Consider the following 23,372-nt stretch of genomic DNA (forward strand, 5'->3'; position numbering starts at 1 on the left):
TAATGCGAGAGTTTACTTCACACTACAGATTTTCTAGTTTTTGTTGTTTGTTTTACGCGAGAAACATTTTCATTTATTGATTGTATCTTTCTTGCGGCACTCGGGTAAATACAGATGAAGTAGGTATTTAATATTTGCGTTAAGTTCGTAGTTTTTTGCTAATAGGCACTAGAGCTGCGTTCTGTCAACTTACCGACAGAAAATCGAATGTCGTTAGTGTTACAAATTAATGCCATGTACTACTGACCCATCAATCGATTTTTACTGGAATATTTACTTAGCTTTAACGTTAACTCGGTCATGGGTCTTAACCTCATAACTATGTATACGTATTGTAAATCCGAATGAAGAAGTCTTTGTAGTAAAAAGAGAAAAAAGTTTAAATTAAAAAGCGTGCTTTGTTTGTAGTTAAACGTCGCTAGAATTGAATTTTGACTTTTTTGTTCAGTTTTTGTATACATTTAAAGATAATAGGATAATCCGCACATAAATAGTTATCAATAAAGAAGGTACTTTATTACCTATTTGGAAGTCCAGTAAAACCGTAAAGGCTAAACCTGGTAACAGCAGATCCACGTCAAAAAAACAAACTAACAAATTATCGAACGTAACGATAATATTATTAGACTTAGTTTAATATTATCCGACATTACTTTCATTTTAGCAATAGCGCAATTTCTTTACTTTGAACCGCAATCAATACTAGCCTTGAACGGTCTAACTATAGAACGGCGATCAATGAACTAATTTAAAAATCCATGTGAATGTGTAAAGGGTAATTTTTTACAGAATGTAGGTCGGCGACAGTTGAAGGTTCGACCGAGCGATCGTATGTGTACGCCACGCCATACACGGGCACAGTTCCGATAATCTGATACAACATTCATAATTATCTAATAAACTCATGTTTTGTAACCTTTACAGTTTGCCGCTATCAGTTTACATAAGCGTGTTGACTGTATCAAATCCTATCTACATAGGTACGTTTGCGTCGATTACGATAGAATACACATCAAAAGATTCGAAAATAATTACCTACTTATTTCACAGATATCATGCTAATGTGTTTCTGTTTGGGGGTTCGTTCGTTTTCATATCTAAAGTAAATGAAAACAGGATTCGTTTTTGTGATAGGCTGGCATGGAGTAACAAAATAGTGTAAACTTAAAAAAAAACTTGAAGTTCTTACATTCCCCTACTTGTAGAGTATTATTAATTCAAGACCAATGCCGTGCCTACGAATATATATTCTAATAGAAAAGGCCGGCGGAAGTACGACATGTTGAACGGTATAATCTACGCAATAACACAAGGTCAGTGTCCTGGGAACATAATTTTTGACAGCCCTATTCGTAACAAAGTTCATACCTTGGAAAATGTAAGGTGAAAATAAAATGTCTTGTTGTTTCAATTAGTGCTAGAGTTGAGATCGTACTGAGTTCAGCCGTAACTTCCCCGCTCACATACAGCTTATCTGGCCTCGAAGTTTTCCAGTGGATATGGCAGTTGTCTAGTCTAACTTTTTATTCTACACGGCATAAAGGTGTAAAGTAAAACGGTTATGAGGTACGGTGCGGTCATGAGCTGAAGTAGTGGCAGCTAAATGAGATTTCTCGTGCGTGTGTGTGTCTGGGCTCACCCGCGGGGCGTACACATGGACACGACGCGCGACGGTGCTCGACACCCCTCTGCCGAAGTATCTGGTTACTTACCGACATTGTCACTATATAAGGTGTACTTTGTTGCTTACATACAATGTCAAACTTAACAGTTTTGGACGTGAACAGGCAATTTTTCATTAATTTTATAGCGAATAATAAAATCACGAAAATGTGATCAATTTACTCGGGTGTAACTGAAGTCGCCTTATTATGTTGCAATTAATTAAATTAATTTGGAATGTAAGAATTTTAATCCCTCGATTGCATGATATAATCGATAACACGGTATGTCCACCTTTGCAATTAACGGTTCATTTTAAAAGGACATATTATTTTATCTTACTTAGTAGGTACCTATGTTTTTCAACCTATTGCCGCTGACTTACAAAATTGCAAGATCAAGCGATTACACGTCTAGATAGGATGTACATTTTGAACGCTCAAACTTATGCTCATGTAACATTTGTATGAGCAACTTTGAATACTTACGTTTTGTAACAGTCTATAAATAAAACCACTGCGGTTTTCTCAGTAAATTGAATTGAAACACGTGGCGAATAATTTAATTGGCACCTAATTAATACAAAGTAGCCATTTCGTAATTAACAGGTTTTTTAACTTTAAGTGCATATTGTATTTGCTTGAATAAATTCATTCACTTCTAGTCACAAAATGTCTATAATTAACTATGATTTAACTCTGAACTCTTTCTTCAGAAGCAGTCGTTAATATACCTAAGTGTTTTTACGAACAGAAACTTTACAAAAACTTTAAAGAAAATTAGTGTTAGGGAATTATAGGGAGCCGAAAAAAAGATTCACTTTTAATTCGGTCCAATGAGGTTGAATCCAGATGAGAAAAGGCTATTCAAAAAACGAATAAGCAATTACCAAAATTCCATACTGATTCAAAAACTGAAATAATGCAACTGACGTGTTCGAAACTGAGATTTGCCTCTGGAAAAACGATTCAAAAGGTTGCTATAAAAGGAGAAGAGTATAAAAGAGCAATAGGAGCAATGACAGGGAAAGCAGAGTGACAGTAGATGGGGAGTAGCCGCCCGGGCGTTTTTGCCAATATTCTTCTTTTTAGAGATTTGCACGTCCACTATGTCGATATTCTAGCCGTAGGGGTTTGTTTGTAGCCAGTAAGCGCCGAGGGTCGACAATCGTCTGCTCCCCCCGCGCCGCCAGTTACTCAAAAATTTAGTTCAGTGGCCGTCGAGCTGTCCAACGCTGTCACAGTATGCGCATGAAATAGTTAGAGGCAGCTTTTAAAATAATACTCACCCGTTGAAAGGGTACCCGGCGAAGGCTGCGTCGTATGGATGGTAAACAGTCGGGTAGGGCCAGGTGGCCGCACTCGCCGCCAGGTTTTCTTTCAGTTCGATGCCAGCAGCCTAAGAAACAATAAATAAAGTTAAGAAAACAAAAACACCGTAAAAGCGCACAATAACACTAATCTGTCATGTAAACAAGAAAAATAATATTTATTCATACTTAAAGTCACGCAATTCAGATTAATAGGCGGTCATCGGTAATATGTAAGTAGCAAATAAACTCTTAACTATCTCATTAAAACGTCCCCGTATAATAACCGTAGCATTATAATATCTCCTTCCACGTTTCCGGTAGCTTTAACGTAATCCATTACGAAAATGATCCTCGTCGGATTGATTTCTTGATCGATCGCTTCAACGTTTCGGTCTTAACTATTATTACTTAATGGGCAAAGATACAAGACGAATGCATCAATCATCTCTCGCTCGACAAATGTACCTTTTTATTCTGAGATTGTTGAACTTTTATCTTAAAAAACATTCGAATAAAATGTTTTCAACATTAAAGACTTTTTTAAATCCCTACATTTGTATAAACAGCGATTTTAAAATTATGATTAATTTGTTATTAAGGTTGTGCGCTGGGGATCGCGTAAAAAGCACGACTGTCACTAAGGGTCCAAAAATTTATAGCGACACATTAAAAATAACTCAGGAGCGAGTCTTAATGCGGTCAGCCAGGATAAATCTATCAAAAGATTTTGTTGTCCAACAACTTCATTGGTGGCCGAATCGAAAATCCGATAATAAATTTTACTCAAGTACGACAGCGTAATCCAGTCGCGCTGTCGCTCTTTGTTGCTGCGACCTTTGTGATATAATTCCAGTTTTCTGTTACTTCAAATAATCGGACTACGCCGTAACGCGAATCTGCGGCTACGTGGATTTATTGTGACTACTGATATTGCGGTATTTACTTAATGGCTTGATCCCATCTATCGTAGGCGTTTGACAGATAAACATCTAGTGTTGCAAAGCTTAATGTATTTTATTTGCTACGCCTTTATTTTTTGTATAAAACATACTCTTTGAAATACGGTCCTTATAAGCAAAGGCACGCAAGTACAAAGTAAATACTAGATAACTATGATTCGTGAAGTACCTCCATATTCTTAAGATAAATTCATCACGCTTAAAAGGTTAAGGAATGATTGATAGCCGTGTTGGTCTTAACGAAACAATTATTTGAACACAAAAAACTTGGCCGTGATTTTTATTGGTATCAACTTTATAAGTTTAATGGAACCTAGCTATAATCCCATTAACATTAGTGTGTTGAACTAGCCAGTAGGTATATATTTTTATGGAAGGTATAAGTTAATCCGGTGAGCGATGTGGTTGACACGCCAGCTCAGGTAGCGTTCAAATGTCGTCGAGTCGACGGACGCACTAAGTAGATACACGACTTTGTACGTATTTATAAAATGATTGGTTGCCTTATTTTTAAGTCAAAGATATCATTAAGTCATACATTAAGCGATGAAGACTCTTACGGTGCTCTCGTTCGAGAACATTACGGCAAAAAATATATGATTCACAGTTTCGTTAGCCTTATAACTAATTAAATCATTACTTAAGTAAATCCCTAATGTATGTAATTACGAGTGGGTTTATTTTATCGTGAAGCTTAATATGATAAGGACGTACGGTTAAATATAATCCTGTAAATATAATTTGCACATTGGTAATAACTTATAAACTTACTTAATATTCGTAAATTATAAAGAGAATCAACAACAAATCGTAGCGTAAGAGAGCTTAGATTTATTTCAGAATACTTCTTCGGAACTATAAATCGTTATTTTTTCAATATACCTAACAACGCTCCCTTCCTGTCACTGCGGTCCCACATGTGCAAATGGAAACGATTAGACCGAGACAGCTATTAAATATTTTGACACTTTAAATATTCCTTACGTCTCATAAACGTATTTCTGTTTACAGTAAGCGTTAGATTTAAAATTCGAAGTGTAAACATACACATTTTAATCTGACAACTAAAAAGACCAAACAAAGAAACACAACAGAGCACGGATACCCTACGAGACGGGATAAAATAATAAATTATAGACAAAATAAAAGGCGTTAACTAAAAAAACGGTGGGGCAGGATCCCATTGAAGGCGTCGGCCGGAGTTAACACTTTCGCCACTGATGATGTACGATCATATCTTCATGAATGATTGAATCATCTGCCGGGACACGTTCTCGGCTTTTAACACCTTCTTCCAAAAGTTTTACTACACGTCATATATTACGTAGCGTGGCTACTTTTATGTTGTTATGATCATTATCATTCAAAGTCACTACCCACACACAGTCGCCGAGCTACTCCGACCAGCGCGCCACTGATATTACGATTACAACTTTGTATACTTTTAAATGCTTAAACTATTTCCAAATATTTCACCTTCCTTTGTCTTACTGTCAAAAAGCCAAGTTACTAATTAGACTGACACGTATCGATGTACTTAATATTATAATCCTGTATGAAAGCAATATAGATCGTTCGACATATATTTAATCCTCAGAAAGAAATTGTTAAACATATTAAGTTATTAAAGCCGACTGGGCAGGTACAAGTTTTTTGGTGCGATGTACAAAAGAACATACATCAACGGATTACGATTCAAATTTATATGTATTTATTACTTATATCGTAAACCTTATTGTGGTGCCTACTTAACACTGCCCGAGGGTCTCATAACTACCTTTCTAACGTAATATTTTGACATCGGATCCTAATTATTTTAAGGTAATACCTTTTGTAATAGGTAGTAGAGAAAAAATGGAATTATAAATGGTAAAGCTTCTCTGCTGTAGATGTAGGAATATAATCCCCTTAGTTCTGATGATATCGCGTCAGCGCTGACGACGTGATCTTAAGCTTTTGTGGACGTAATTAATATAAGTCACATTATACTTTGATAATATTAGTTTGTATTTATTCGGTAACTAGATGATGTTCCATCTGATAACACTAATGAGAGCATTATGTAGATATATAACTGATGATAAACACTAGGCTAGCCTTGGAATGAAAATAGACCTAGATTAGTTTATACCTAATAAGTATTAGTAGGTATTTATTTAGTATTAGGCGTAAAGCCTGTAATAAGCCGTTGTAAGGTTTATCGCCAACAAAGGCGAGTCAGCGAGTGAATGACGGGACTGTTGCTAGAAAGTATTTTAAGTTAGTTTTAATGGGAAAATTTGGTGCCACGTGAAAGCACATTTTCAAATTATTTTCATTGACAGTCGTTTTCTTGGACTTCTTAACTTTCAAATGAACTTAAAAAGCTAAAATATAATGCAATAAGTCAAAGTTAATAATTCAATATAATAGTTTAGTAAACCCATGCCTATTACATCACCTATTTTCCTTTCGAAATCAATTGAAACTTGAGGATTCGATAAAAGTGATATTTTAACGTCATCATCACTGTTACAATAAAATATTAAATGACCAGCCCGCGTAGTATCGACTTAATAGTATGGAAACCTGTCAACGGAACTAGTTTCGTACGCAAGTACCCGCTTTAGATTGGTCATAGACCCATAAACATGGGCCAGTAGCTGTAAACTTTATTATACTAAAATTGACAGTCGATTCATTCTTTACTTAGTAAGTTTTCTTCGCTACAACCTCTCGGTCTTATTTTCTTTTCCTACGGCGTCCTCGAGAAAATAAACCTCGACAACGTTGGACATTCTCCATTAAAAGACTTTCAATTTCTGTGCTATCACGTGAGAAATTGATACAGAATGTTTCCGTAAATTTTCTGATGTTGTTTATAACAAGAAAGATACTCAGCTTGTATCGTCCAAAACATTTATTAGTTATTCATAACCATTGTTTCACAAAATTCGATAGTTAGTCAAAAAAAGTAATTTGTAATGCCATCGAAATTAAGACGAAGAACATTAAGTGAGCGATATTCGTGTGTGCAAAAAGCACGGAATTAATTTAATGTCCGTTTTTATCTGTAATTCAATTCGATATCCCTAATTCATGTTTGGTTGCAACACTAGTGTATGATTATCATGTCAACCGCAGAAATTGGACGGATTGAAAACTCGGTCAAATGATATTGATCCTAACGAACTTGTTAATTAGTAACATTTGCTAAGATCTGTGTTGTGAGATGTTATTCATAGCGGCTATTCAAGCACTATTTTTAATTCATAATGTGGAGTTAATTAACATTTAAATTTTGATAAAGATAAAATATCTCAATCTTATACATCGCAATACAAATTATAATTTTTTATCGCACTAAATGTACATATTAAAATGCTACAAAAAGGTGTGTTGCATATTAAAAATCATCAGTTTTAACTGCAAACTGTCTGCAGCGTAGGTAGTCTGTTATTTCCCTTTATATTGAGACTCTGTTTACCACGAATGATAATGATACCTAACTAATATTCCAGTTGATGTTATTCTTTAAACGACCAAGTAAAATTATTATTATCACGAAGTAGGTATGTTCTGTTGATTATGTTTTTGGTTCTCTGTATTTCACATGCGTATCAGATACGAGAAACTTCGCCCATTGGTTATAACTATGTAAATTCGACGGCTAGGTAGTTAAAGAATTTTTGCTACAAACATAACCGACTTTAAAATAATATTATTTACGTACAAATAGGGCTTTGGTGCATTGGACCGAAATAGTGTGTGTAGTTATGTACTTACGGCGTTGCTGTAAAAGGGCGGTTGATCAGCTGCTAAAGCGGGAAAATAGGCCGCCATACCGGCAGCTGTAGCCGCAGCGGCGTCTGAGTAAGGGGCACTGTACATAGACAGAGGCACGCCGGAAGCGAGCCTCTGGTAGTTGAGAAACTCGTATTGACACGAGCAGACAGTCTGGCCGGTGATAGGGTCCTGGAATATAGGGCGGCCTGTGTCGCAGCAGCGCGGGGCCGCGGCCGCGGGCGAGCTGGGCCGCGCCGCGCCGCTCGCGCCGCCCGCGCCCGCGCTCATTCCCGCCTGCGCCGGCGGCGGACTGTTGGAGGCTGTCGAGATGGTGCTCTGTAAGTTGTAAATTTTGAAATGCCTTTATGGCGCGTTTCCACATTCGCTTTTGCAGTTCGGTTATTAGTAAATATAACTAGGAGGCCTCCGTGCGCTCAGCTGCAGTCGCAAAGGCATTAAACAATATAACATACCTAAAATTATATGCTCACATGGTACACTGTTCGTAAATTGATCCACAAAAAGTTCATAATGGACATCTAAAATATCATTAGCATAATATAAAATAATTGATGGATAATAAACGAGCCTTTAACGATTGTGTGAAAAGGGGTGAGCAGTGAAGCAACCTTGGGCGTGTCTGCTGTGTCGTCAGCGCTCGCGAGGACCCATGGTACGCAAATTTGAAACGCTTGGAGATCCCCTTTGAATATATATAAAAGGTAGTTTAGTCGCGAGTGATACTAATATGATGCGATTGAAGATTTAGAATTAATGACAATGGGATCGGGCAGGGATGACACATTGTTGTTGTAATAGATTTATTATACGCCGGACTACCTGAATCGATAGCGCGGTCGCAAAATAAACATCCGGCTGTTGTCCGTTTATAATGGCAGAAACGCGAGTTGAGATCGTCCTTTTAATTGAGCACAGTGCTGACTCGCACGCGGGTAAATAACTTTCTAAATATTTGTCATTCGAATGAAAAATGGCCCAGCCGCCCAATACCCATTGTGTGTTCAATGGGATTAGGAAACCGAGAAATGTCGCTCTGATATTACTGCACGTCAGTTATTTTCAAAATCATAATTAATACTCCTATTGTACTTTTAAGTTATTGTAGGATGTTTGCAAAAAAATATAATTACAGACCAGTATTTAATGTATCATGAATAGATTACCTCGTTTATGTTTTTTATTGTTTTATTGAAATCCAATATTTGTGGACGTCGAATAACGTGGTGAGCGTCGATAAGACCCCAGGCGGAGTGTAAGTTGACCTTTAATTGTGTAAAGAGGCGGTGCTGTCGCCGTAAGCCTAGTAAAGTCTCGTCGCGGTTGACTGTGGACGTATTAAGCTGGAGCTATGACCCGTCTGCCAGAAGTATGGCTTCGGTCGCCCTAAACACGCGACACACACCCATCGCCACGGCCATCGCTGTCGATACGAATATTTCGACGACCTATGGCATCGCTGAGTACTCGTTCACCCTCGCGACAGGCTAAAAACATTTGTTGTGTTGAGGGAATTATTGAGGTAATCCCGAAGCCGTTAAACGCGGAATCCCTGCATTACCTACATTACATACCCTGCATAGTCATTTAATCCTTGCTCGCTAACATTGTGTATGTATCGCAGGTTCCAGGGTAGGTGTTCGCGTTGTATTACCGCTCTGTCGCCCTAATGACTATGGCAATAGAGATGATATCGATCTATATGAGGATGCGGCTGAAATCGACGCCGATGCTTAAAAGGGATTCAATCTGTTCAAACGATACGAGTGTCTGGTGGGTGTAACGACATAATTATTGTACTGCCTACAGTTTGCTCTATTTATTCACTAGCTCGGCAATTGTGAACAGGCTTGGGTAAACACTAAATTTCCTTTAGGTTAACAAATGAATTCTATTATTGAAGTCAGCAATTTTAATCTAGTACTTTCAAGGGGCAATGTTAAGTAAATTATTTATTTGTTTCATTCGATTGTATTCAGGTTTAAGAGAGTCAGTCATTGTATACCTACATATTACATATTTAATCTAGGAAAATTTTAAGGAAACTTGTTTTAGTTAACTATTGATTTTAAATAATTACAATAAGTTTTATTTAACTTCAATATTCTTAAATAATTGTATGTACCGTGCATACATACATCATGTACCTACAATATACCTCATCAAAAGGTGTATCTTTATTTTGGTTAAAGTTTACCAACACTAAAGCCTAAAAAAAAAATAGAATTGTTTTTGATTGACAAAAATCAAAAATAAAATTTTAAACTAGAACTCAGTCATGCAAAATAAGTGCGAGTTAATTAGTACTTGACAAGTCCCATTGAGCCAAGAGCAGGGAACAAGCCGGGAAAATAGTACGGTGATGACTAAATGGTATAAGACACGTCATTGTTGTAAATTATGACGCTGTAGCTTGCAGCTAACAGTTTCAATTGAATATGAATAGCCTCATCACGGTAAAAAAGAGGAAAAGAAACGCTAGTTTATATCACGAAACAACTTACATTTTTTTTAGACTACATTGTAATGCCGGAAAATTCTTGCTAGTTCTGCCTAATGGTCGCTGTTAATTAAAAGCACAAATGAATTATTGACTCATACGTCTTATACAACATACAAGACACAACAGTTAGAATTTATTAAATTAGATTTATAAGATCTAGTAGCGCCATCTACTTTCATGGTGCAGTTCAGTAACGGAGGCTAAACATCTATCCGTCATTTTCCATTATTAAGTTTCATTCTTGAGTACGTAAACATGACAGTAACTTAATGCCCAAGTAAAACACGTCATTTCATTTATCTAGTTAGACAAACTTTTGGAATAAGTAGGTATTGGTTATATGTGCTTATTAGATAAAGAATACAAAAAAGTTGTCATCATATCCTTTTCAAATATCGGTCGGTTGGAGGATTAAAGTGCCGCACCACCTTATCGCCAGCAGACATCTTTTAAAAAACAAACACGAGAAGTATTCTCTTTTTGTCGTCTTTTTTTATCGTAACCCGCAGGATATGTTAGAGTCGTTAAGCCCTTTTAAGTGTTAAACCATGTAACTGAATATTCGAGCGTATAAGGGTCCGATCTATTTGTTAAATAATGTAAAAAAGTTAATCTTAGAGAAATCGGACCCAATGACATGAATTTCGTTAAAGACATCAGCCGGGCAAAAAATATCGATGACATGTCGCTCGCTTAACTAACCGTGGGTGACGCCGAGCGATGGCTTTTGTCCAGGTACCACGGGGTTTTTTTATCAAAGTCGGCCCTTTGGCAGACATCATTAAAGTATTAAATTTACGATAAGGTTACCGGTGCACAATAATAATTTGGAAATTCTTGCTAATGTTTAATTCTTCGATAAAGTCGAGATAATGCCTCTGAGCTCTGCATAGGCCTGGTTGCAGCGCGCCCGGCCACAGCCTGCGATCTTAAACAATCGGCCAATCTGTTACGTAACCAGTAAATTGATATAGATCACATTATGCGCACTGTTTACAGAAACGCGCCTGACTATTGCGGCCGCGTGTTATCATTAACTATGTATGAATATAATGGGCTAACATATGTCAAAGCTAGTCTGCTGATTCTGTCAGCGGCGAAATTAATTTGTGCCCGTTATTATGTAGCGGTCTACGGCTTATGCTATTAGTCAAGAGCAAGACAGTTCACGGAATTATAATAGTGCTAATATTCTCACCTAATCCTTTTCGCACATAGTTGGTCGAAGAAAAAGCATCACAATTTGATAGATCGTATGATAAGGCGGCTGCGCGGGCGTCACGCCAGCTTGCGCTCGCGTTTACATTCCTTGTCTTGAGAAAAGCGTGTGCGAATAATTCCAATGTGGTATATTTTTTCCTCGCCTAAACACAGGTTAATTGCGCTAGATTAAGATCAATACTAAAATAATTTGTTTAACAGCTACACGCTCCTGTACCAGCTTTCGATTCTATATTCCTACATTAATTGTGGTTTATTAAAAAAAATAATTATCATAACTATATTCGTGTTTTTGCTTTCCTCGCTTTGATTGATGGAGACGATAACGTCGTTATTTCTACAAGAAAACTGCTAGAATTTGCTCTTTTTAACGTGTCATTCATATTTATTAGAGCTGAACTGTATTTACGATGTTTCGTGACTTGTTAATAACAACTGAATCGCTAATGCAATATAAGTATCTGAGATAATGCAACCTGATGATCAGCATGGCCAACCTCTTTATTGTAATAAGGAAAAGCTGTACTTTCATAGTGGTTTTTCGATCTCCACCTAATCTTAGAAAATCATCAATGACTTCCATTATTCATTATTCATTTGAATCGATAAAAACATAGCTGCACTCTGACAAAGCATGATAGATTATCGTCAATCTGTTTTAGACAATGAGTGCTAGTATATCGTGTGATTCGGCCTCAATTATCAGCGTACCTCGCTCGCATTCATAGGAAACTAATTAATTAACCGCTTGTTCGACGTTTTTCATTGAGTTTACAGCAGACTAGCATTGGTAGAGGTAAAGTTATTATCTCCGAAATAAGTTTTACCACGGAAAATGAATTAAACTTTTCAATCATAAAAACAAATAAACAAAAGCTACGAGTATCCTCAACTTAAAGTATTTTCGAAAGGAAGACTCCATAAAAAAACAACACCTGGGTGTTATTACCTTAACTTATTTACATGAAATTCTAATTTTAATTGGACAATTACATGGTGGATCACCAGTTGAGGTAGGTGTCTATTTCGACCGCATCCTGTGTCAAGATATCTTTAAAGATAAGAACTCGAAATTGGCCCACCCTCAAATGTATGATGCCTTAAAGAAATTCACACCTTCCCTAATTAGGGTAGAATTAGGGAAGAATAAATAATAAAAAGGAACCGCCGCCCTTATTCTAATACTCAGTGATATGGTAATGTAAAGATAAATACACATTAATGGTGCATAATGATAATGAACACGTATCTATCATTATCTATTCATAATTATAATAAAAGTCGTCCGCCAATCGGTCTCCGGTCTCCACAGCCAAGTCTACACGTTTCTTCACGAATATCGTAGATTGTCCCAGGCGTTGATAATTTTAGTGTTTTACTTAAGTGACACGATATTTCAAACAAAAACAGATTGTGTATTCGTATATCTGTGTTTCGATTGAGATACGAGATATCCAATACCCGTGATTACCATGTCGGTAGCTCGCATGGCCGCAGATAATAAGTAACAATTGTTTTCCATTAATTAAGTAGGTAGGTACAGGAAAAGTTCATTTCTACGCGTTACTTGTTTACGACTATAATTTACGGCCAAAACTTTGCAAGCAAGTATATGTATCTTTTGTTGTAACATTTTGGGTGTGGCTATAATAAAAAATGATATAAAACAGTGTCGGCGACTTTATAACAGAGTTCTTATCGGCCTGTGATCTGTAAGAAATGTGGGTAACAGATACACAAAATGTTATATTTTTTGTGAGATTTAATTAAAGACATGACTAAGTGTGGGCTGCATAATACAACATCATTGTAATACAAACATCCTCTGTTTAAATCCAGTTCTTACCCATGTTATCTCAATAGTATTCATTTCGAATTAAGTTATGTTCTCCAAACTGTTCGGCTCTACCTACTTTTGTAACAGTCTTTGTTTTATTAGTATTATAATTCTAAATGTGGTCGAAGCGATTTAAATAAGAACACGGCATTGCGCGTCGGCGCGCTGTAAATCGATATACAATATTATTAAGTGTTTTATGGGGAGGTGAAATCTTTAACGTCAGACCAAATATTATGCTCGTTTAAAAGGCGATTCGGACACGTACACGTCTCTACAGCGCGCTTTCCGCGTCGGTTCGCAGCCCGAGCCGTATTATTATTGTGTTTCATTCAAACAACTCATTCATAAAATTGCAACTCTTTCGAGAGCAACCGGAGAGCCCGTCGACACACTCCATCGCACCCACAAATGTGAACGGAAACTTTTACCTGTTCCTTTTAATCCGATATTCACATATGAAAAATAAGATTCGATTCATTATCTCGCTACGGCGTCTTATGTGTCTTCAATCATCGAGTGCGGTGCGAACGAACGTTGATTTCGCTAATGAAGTTGTTTCAGATTGTTCAGCGAGATTTATTGGCCCCTGTTACGGAATAAACATGTGCTAGTGCCGCGGGTACTTGTCTATTAATAACCGGACCATTATTCTGCTTAATACCCCTGTGACGTGGTCGCAAACATTCCAACGTTACAGTAATGCTGAAATTAGATTGATGCAATCAGAACATTGTATATTGAGGCGTTCCTGATATTGGCAGAAAGAGAAAAAATATTAACATTTCAGAAGTGAACTGTCAAAATTAAAAATTATTAGAGAACTATTACATAAACCAAATACTTGAGAAATAAAAGAGGTAGCACTTATATAGTGTGCAAACTTCATTAAAATATTGATACTAAAATATTGCTTTGTAGACTTAATATCGAGAATTTGTCTCAAATTGAGCGTCATAAAATTATATATCGCTGTTAAAGTTAATAATGGAATTCTTGTACAATTTATGAACAGTAAACAATAATTATTAAAGTTTTTGTCGTCAAGGTAGCCCATTCTCTATTTGATGTGATCATTTAATAAAGTTATTGTCGTTAAATAAATAACCAATTTTAATTACAGATATGATAATAAAAACAAAATAAACTTATCACAATGAAAAGCCAGGTGAGAATATTGACCACCGACGTTACTCAGAGTTTCAATAAGATGATTGGCTGTTAATGATATATTGAATCTAGTCTAATAACAACTCCAATAAGAATTCATCAATTTGTAGCTCGGATGTTAAATTAATAGTTAGAAACAATAGCGTTTCTATGAATACGTAACTAAGTTGCTACTTGTTGGTATCTACAAAGCGCTCGCCGTGTATTATGTCAGCTTGTGTTTAGAACTGGAAGAGGGGCATGGAAATTTGAATTATCGGTTAATACAGACGCCATTAAAGCGGTGGCGATTCAAAACATCCCGTGCTGTTCCCCGGTCGAGGCTTTATTGCGTACTCCCTGTCGTTACCCACTAATCGACAACTGTGTTACCAAAATAACTCCGTACAAAATTACTCTATGGGCGATAGTAATTTATTTACAAATTGGATCATGGCGTACGTTTTAACGAAGGCAGATAGTCTGCGGGCCAACAATTACAAAGTGGCGCTGTTACCAAAACAAATGACTCTCAATTATTAGTACACGCTGAACATGCGTAAGTACTGTCTCTGTTAGCCCACTATCAGAACGCCCTATAAATTAGGGAAATTGCAATAACGCTTCTATGAGAGTTAGTTCTGTTCAATTAACATTATATTCTGGAACTTTGTTTAGACGTGACGACTACATTGAGATATACATATTGTCGTTTTGATTATTGAACTTACAGAACGCTAGTACAGTATGTAGTGAGACTGCGGAAGATTGATCAAATATATAAAAAAAGGTTAGGGATATACTTTTATTTTTTTCTTTTAATTTCACGACCATTTAGGGTTGTCCCAGCCACTGAATATGAAAAAAAACCGGCTTAAAATAAAAATAAAAATGTGTGTAAAATCAGGCCTGTAACCGAAGAAGCATTGTTTAAGCTACAATGTGGGAGCTAGCTACTCGTTCGGCGCGGCCGTGTGTCACAACTGTAACGACGTCTCACAGCGCGAACGGTTCGGAGGCGACGAGGTGTGAACTAACGATATGTGAGCACCTCATCCGTCGCACACACACGCCCGCGGGCCAGACAACGCCAGTAATTGTCATACATGTGTATTTTAAGTTCACAATGTTGGTAATAAAGTTTCACGAGTCTCTATGGCGCGCCTGATTAGGACCGCTAACGAAAGATCTGTGGTCGCGACGCGCCGACACGGCCGTTTATTCGTGTATTACAGTTGTCTCGTGGTTATTTTAAATCCTCGACTTAATGTTATAATAAACATTATATTCAAAACTTATAACGTCCTGATTACTTAAGAAGTGTCGAAGAAATTAAGTATTTTTTAAATGAAGTCAAATTTCTATTAATATCCATGGTTAAACATATTATCGATTCTAAGATACTAAACCGGAATCAAATTGACAGCTTTCTGTTTGCTAAGACTAAGTTATTCCAACCGTTGCAAGTTAAGTCTTCAACCTTGTGACAACAAAATTAAACAGACTTCAAGAACCTTTCTTCTAAAACCTATACTATACGGGCGTTTGAGCTGAAGAATGCGAAGTTTACTTTAAGAAGCAGCAAATTCTATAATTTCATACGGTCATCCATAAGAATTACTGTATCTTCTTATTAATCGCAACATAACTCGCTAACACGGCCTTTTCATTGCCGTGTTTGAACGCGAAAAAGTTTTATTACCATCAAAATGTCGTAACATATCTTGGGGTTCCATCCGACTGACTATTAGATTATACGGCTGAATTAAACTCTGTTGCGAAGGGGGAAAGATTCATATTCGAAAGAACGTTAAAGCGAGTTGATATTCTCAAAATGGATGGAGTATGTCTCTGGGCGAGCGTACGCGGCACGCACACACACGCTACTAAATCCGGTTGCGCCCGCGCTTTAGTATGAGAAACACTATCACAATTCGTCGCTGCCGTAACGAGAGACTACAAAACTTACTAACCGCGTGAACAGCGCACTCCCTTCATTTCGGAGAAATTAATTAAAGTTTCTGAGAAGTGAACGTCTCATTCACCTATCTGATTAGGGCGAGTCGAGTGGGTGCCGGTGTGCGCAGAGGATCGCTCCACACGGATTTGGGACTCGGCTGATAACGACTCGACCGTGGATGGGACGATTACTTATAATATCTTTGGTCTTAACATCAGCTATGTCCTCTGTATTCAATTTGCAATTAAGGTATGGCTGATTTGTCTTTCTATTCATTCAAGGGAATGAATTATTCCAGTAATGTTTGTTTTGCTTCTTCTATTTTGTTTCAATTATAAAAACAATTGGTTCCACATTTTTAATATTAATATTTTTCTAACTTTTTGCAAACATGAGTACCTATTCAAGAGCTGGCACGGGCATTTAACACGTTTTAAAGTATCCAATTTAGAAGCTCTCAAATAATCAGAGCTAAGTTAAAATACGGTTTTGTTCACATAATTATACCACCTACGTAATTAGCAAAACTGCGCTGCGATATCATGTTACACAAATGTAAAAAGCACACTTGCATATCATTAAACATTCGCTCATTATCAAGAACAATAGCTCACCAGACGAACATTTACTTAATCATGGCTTTTTATTAGGTACGCATTATTAAAGTCGAAACGGGTACCGAACGTCAAATTACGATTCTGAACAAAAAGGGGTCAGTAAGCGGTCGAATGCAAACTGCAAAAATGACGAAGATTGTTCATGGCTCATTATGAAGTTAAATGAATGGTGTTGGTTTTGTTCTTCGGTTTACGTGTCCCGAGGTCGTGCACGCGTGTTCGCCGATATGTGACCACAAGCCAGCGAGGTAGGCACCCATAGCTGGGCTCGCTCACGCCTCCGCGCCTCGCCTCTCTGGCCCACCTTCAATTACCGCGGGGAGTAAACCTCGGTGCACAAGTAATGCAGCACTGAATATTAATACAATGTAACACACTTCATCATTAATCATGGTTCGCTGACAATCTGATTGCGACGATTATCCTTCAGTTTCTTCTATCGAATCCTCCGTGAAGTAGCTGTGTATTTCAGTCAGTAAGCTAAACCCTTGCTTGCGTCGTTTATACTAATGTGTATTCCTCCTAAGGCCAGGTTGCGACTCCGCGACGCGCTCTCAAAATATTAATCTGGAACTCGACACTTGGAACGCAAGCTTGACGAGACTTGTACGTATGACCTAAATAAAAACAACTTTGTCGTCTTTTGTTTCAGCTTGTTTATGAAATGAAAATGTACATGACTTGTACTCGGCAAGTAGATAATAACGTATCTAAATGATGGTAAACACAACACGTTCAAACGTTAACATCTTATATGTTGTATAGAATAATTTTATAGCGCCTATAAAAAGTTATTTAAGCCCTTTTAAAGTTTAAAATAAAGATAGTAAATGAAGCGGCGATGTTCACAGGTACAAGGATATTAACCCTCCGTCACTAGATCTGCTAGACACGCATTATTTCAAGTATAGTAAGAAATAAAATAAATAAGGTTTCCTAAGACGATTCAATTTCAATCCTCTTCGCGACATGATGCTCAAAAGTAGTCCATGAATTTTATAAGGCCCCGAAGATATGGGGTGTTGAAGCCGAAAATGAAAAGGGGATGGCAACTTACAACACGTGCGAAATATGACGCAAATATTGCGAAGGGCATAAAATGTATAATAATAACATTCATTCTAATTAAATGTTGCCTACAGCGAATTCAAATTTAAAAGCAACAACAGTCTAGGATTGAAAGACGAGTAAGGGAGAGCCCGATAAAAATTGACATCGCCTCGAGCCATAATGTAATTTATTGCAATATTGTTAGAGGTCTAGGTTTGTATTGTGAAAGTAAAATGATGCCACCCGAGCTTCAACGAGTCTGAGCTCTTAAAATGAACGATACAACGCAGTATAAACGTTTACAGCCCATTCTTGTACTTAATTGCTATTTAAATAAAAACGTACCATGAAAGCAATGGGGCCGTACTGCTATTAAAGAAAAAACTTTGAATTCTTATTAAGTAAGCTTATTTAAAGGCAGAATTTACGACGTTCTCATATTATGAAATGAAAAAAATATTGACTTGCAACTGAAGCGGCGACGGAATTTAGCCAAGACTATTGAATGTTATATTACTCGGACGACCAAGTCGAGGTGTTGATAGAGCTTACGTTTCGAAACTGAGAAATAATGAGGATAATCCTCTCCCTGGCGAGGGAGTGACTCCCTCTTATCACGAAGATAGCGAAATTAGATCGCATACGGCACGCACTCGGCCACCGACCGAACGATCCCATATTATCTTTATTAACATTGGTCTGCGTACGTAGACTCTACCGTATTAATTATGCCTCGCAAAACTAACTGTATTGCTAGATAAGTTTGACCAGTACGATATTAAAACGAGTGTGAAATTTAATAAACTCTTATCGTATAACAAATAAGGGTGACAGTGAATCAAATAATTGATTAATGAATCACGGCCACTTCACAGATAATGTCCCAATTTTTGAAAAAAATATTCATATTAAAACGGTTTTATTGGATAACGGGGAAGTACTCTACCAACACAATTATGTTGACAAAAATTAAAGCCTTTTTGTTGAATCGCTTGATTTTTTTTCTCTTTGATTTTCTGCGTTCTTGTTCAAGAAAAATTCGACGAAATAAATGTAACGGACTATTTGGGAGATATAATGGGCAATTAATATTAGTGTGCGTATTCTTGTTCAAAATCATCATGTGATAAGTATACTATAGTAACGCTGTATGTTTAACAAGAGAAACAAAGAGCGTTTGGGCTGATTTATACACCTACATTTACATAAAACTCGTTTTAACTGGTTTAGCTGTGTCTAAAGTTATTGGTTTTTGTGTGTTCTCTAACCAAATAGAACTGATTGTAAGGTCACGGGAGAACTTGATTTTTAGAACTGTATTTTTATGAAAAAAATTCTACGCATTTTTTTGGACCTTGTTATATTTTGTAGTGTAAAAATTTGGGGCAAGTATTTTGAAAGGCCACGATTAAAATAAATACTATTGAAATAATATAAATTAGGTATATGAAATATTTATAGGCTTAGATTGATTGCTTTGATCATAATAGAATTATTTGGCTATTTGAATACTATACCTAATAAAAACAGTCGTTTGCTCCATATAGGTAGGATTTAATTACCCGTATGTTACACGCATTGTTTTGTTTCGTTTGCCGTTGCGTCCCGATCAATTTCCATGAACGTTTTCTACTGATTCGATATCTACAATTCCGTATTTAACAGTTTTGGGTATAAAATTAAATTTTAGTGTAACAATCATAAATTCAAATAAACATTGTATTCTGTGCAACTTTTCTAAAATATAGAGCAATTTTGTAAGGTTTTCTTATAACGATAATACTTTTAATTTTTATTTGGTGTTCTGTTTCTTAAGATTTCTAAGCTTTATAGAAAGAAAGTACTATTTTTTTTTGTTAATTTAAATAGTGGGAAGAACTGCAAAACATCTGTCATAACATTTTAAAAATAGGCTGTGTTATAACTCACTTTTAATTTATATTTAAGCGTTGTCATCAATACTAATAAATTTATACTGTCATTGTGTTAAGTAACGAATACATAATGTGGTATATTTTTTTTAGGAAACAGTTTAACACAAGGGACGGTATTGCTCTACAAAATTTAATGTTTTTGTAAGTATAATATAATTATAACTGTATTTGTGATAACTGGAATAAAAATCTAGAGAACACCTTTTTATTAATCGACAAATACAAAATAATAACACCTATTTGTTATTGAAAAGGAATTAAATACAAAACAATAATACCATCGATAAAATTGTAGAGATAAAATGACTGTCCGATTCGTGTGATTGCGTCGGAAAAATACATTATCAGTGTTGTATAACGTTTTAATTATTTCTATTTAAGATATTATAACATTAAACTACTCTACAAAACATAGACCAGGAAACCAAGCTCCTATTGTAAAACTATTTATTTTAACAAGACATTTACTGGAGCAAACAATTTTATGATAAAGAAAATGTAATATTTTTAACAAGATATTACAGGAAGGAAAATAAATGCTTATTGGGGTAATATAGCAATAAACCCATTTTGGATCACAATGTGCATTTCACCACAGTCGAATGAGGCTGAACTAAATCGATTGATTTAGTTTCCGATTGTTTAAACTTCGTTTATATCAAGAGTAAGTTGTATTATAAATATGATTGTAAATATAATATTATTGTCAACACCGAAACTTACGAGCATTTATATTTCAAAGGATAATAAATGTTTTATATTTGAACAGTAACAATCTTTGACTATTTTTTTATTATTGTGTATTTATATTTTATGTTCATATTATTTCTTTAATGTTATAAAAATATATTATATAGTATCTAGTTTGTTTTTGCTGTCAAGCGTAACTATTTAATGTGTACGTCTGGTGTTTACCTTGTTATTTTATTAATAAATATGACACTCTCTCAAAATGATGCTAAATGCATTTAAAAAAAAAATATTTATGGAGTTACTTGTAAAGAGTTTTATGAGTGAAAAACTTGATAAATAATTCATCTTGGCAAAACCAGTGACCACGTGAGCACATTACTTTACGTATGCATTATTAATGACATAGAAATACAGTACATTCATAAATTTAAATTTGTAAAATCAACTGACATCGCACTGCAAAATTTAAATACGATGATTTATAGTTTTGATGATACAAAAATAGTAAATAAATGTTTAAAATTGAATGAAAGTTTACCTGATTGGGGGGAGATCCTCTGAAGGCGAACTGGGACGTCATCTCGTAGTGCGTAACTCGCCAGTAAACTTGTAAGTTATCACGATTAGTGTTAGGTCTGTGTCACTGTCCGCACACACTTCACAGTTGCATGTTTGTCGCGCGCTGGCACTGGTCGACACGCGGGGCGACGTAGCGGTGCACCCCCGAGCGGAGTCGGAGCGGGCACGGGCTGCACTCGCGACGGTGCACGCTGGAGCCGCGGGTCCGCACGGTGCGAATATCGATTGCGGTAGAGTCGGGATACGGCGGAGCGTCACAGGAGCGGAGCGAGCCGCGTGGTGCAGCGGGCGCGTGGTCGCGCGCGCGGCGGCAGTGGGTAATGCGGTAGCTGCCCGCCAGGTGATAGTAATTGGCGCCGCCGTCCCGCTCTCGCGTCGGCCGTCCCTCTCGGCGCGCACACGCACACTCGCGGCTGTGTGCGTGTCGCTCGCACACCGCTCCTTCTTTTCACGCTCGCGTCGCCGTTTGACCCCGCGCGCCGTCGACGCTCTCGATTTTTGCGGTGCGGTGGGTGGCGCCCGCCACAGGGGCGGCCCGACGCGGTGGGGGCCACCGGAGGTGGGGGTAGATGCACTCCTTTCTTTTTTAAAGCTTCTCTTTCTTTTCTCGTATTTTTTATGTTAGTATTGGTACGGAGCGGTCTCTTTTATTTTATTTTATACATATATATTGTGATAATTAACAGTGACGATGCGCACGACGAGCGAGTTTGCCGAAGCCTCGACTTAATGATAGCTTTGCATTTGATTAAAGGTAACCACGACATTTGTAATTTTTATTTTCCCTTCATGTGAAACGTACTTGGGTAGCTATACAAGCCTGTCAGTAAAATCGACGGTTGCGGCCTGTTGTGTACTCGATAGCTTATATTAGTGGGGTCGGTTTAGCGGTGGAAACATTTTAGCGGTGACAGCATTAAACGGTCCTTTGAATGTGTTGCACTTATGTCTGTATTGCGTACCAGCTTACACAAATTTATAGGCGTACCTAAAACACCAGTTCACTTGGATTATACATATACTTCACAGTATTGTACATTTCATGTTGTTTCATAAAGAACTGTGTTATTCTTTACGTGATTTTCCATTAAAAGTCTTGTTAGGTTCTTAAGTATAAGTCTCGTATGCTTCTTAGAAGTTCATAATTGTTACTCAAAGGAAAAACATGAAAACATAAAGGACCAAGAATCTGCGATACAAGTTTAAGGTTATGAATAATGAGAAAGATTTCAAATAAAATTGCTGTGTAAAAGTGCGCAAGTGGCTAGATCAAATAGGATAACAATCTACAATTAAACTATGACAATAACAAAACCAAGTATCGAAATAAAAAGCGCAACGTCCCCGATCGATCTGTTCCCCTCTTCTTTCTTATCGCGCGAATATTTCACACTGAACGCATACCGACCGAAAAAACTCACACAGATATAAAATATTCAAACGGTATAACATAAAATAAATTATCTTAGGTGAGTGTGAGATTGTGTGCGTTGCCCCCTCCTCTGGGCGGGTACCGGCGAGCGACCAATTGGGTCGAGCGGCGCGCGACGCCGGGCCAAAGTCACTCATCGCGGCGCTGTTGTTGCTGCCGCACGCTCCGCTCCCGCTCCTCTAGCGCTGAGGCCGCGCCGCTGGCAGCTACTAAGCCATGACCTTAATCCTTTGACTCATTACACCGGCTCACTGACACCGCAATACTTATTTATACAACCGCTCTTGCTTATTTTCTAATGGAATTGCTCTACTATCGATCGAAAGTAAAAAACGTTAAGATTTTCTTGAGAAATCTTAAAAAACGAAATTACAAAAAAAACACACTTAGTCATTTTTATTACACAGAAAAAAGATTTGGAGCTAAGACAGTACAATCATACTGCTAAATGCAGATTACTAACGTAATAATACTAATTAATACTGAATGCAATAAGTAACTGACCAATGTAATATTATACAGTCGATGTATAATGTATGAGTGATAAGAAAATATAAGTTTAGGTAAAGTATTTCACGTAATGTTGCCTGGAAAAAATGCCCACCGTGTTTAAGTTTAACTCTACATTACCGTTTAGTATTCTCGAACAAAACAAATGTAATAAACTGCTTGAGTTATGTT

General features: G+C 36.9%; 1 protein-coding gene across 1 annotated transcript in view; it reads right to left on the reverse strand.

The window, feature by feature from the left end:
• The window catches only part of LOC113500270 (homeobox protein caupolican), a 44,905-nt gene extending 21,842 nt beyond the window's left edge, over window positions 1-23,063 (reverse strand). The window contains exons 1-3 of the mRNA XM_026881025.1: window positions 21,219-23,063; window positions 7,699-8,034; window positions 2,951-3,060 (exon numbers count right to left, since the gene is read on the reverse strand). Of these exons, the coding sequence (XP_026736826.1) occupies window positions 2,951-3,060; window positions 7,699-8,034; window positions 21,219-21,260 (488 nt within the window). The 5' untranslated portion in view covers window positions 21,261-23,063. The remainder of the gene's footprint in view (window positions 1-2,950; window positions 3,061-7,698; window positions 8,035-21,218) is intronic.
• Between the last annotated feature and the right edge of the window lie 309 nt (window positions 23,064-23,372).

Source organism: Trichoplusia ni, chromosome 1 (assembly GCF_003590095.1).
Source record: "Trichoplusia ni isolate ovarian cell line Hi5 chromosome 1, tn1, whole genome shotgun sequence".
Classification (NCBI taxonomy): Eukaryota; Metazoa; Arthropoda; class Insecta; order Lepidoptera; family Noctuidae; genus Trichoplusia; species Trichoplusia ni.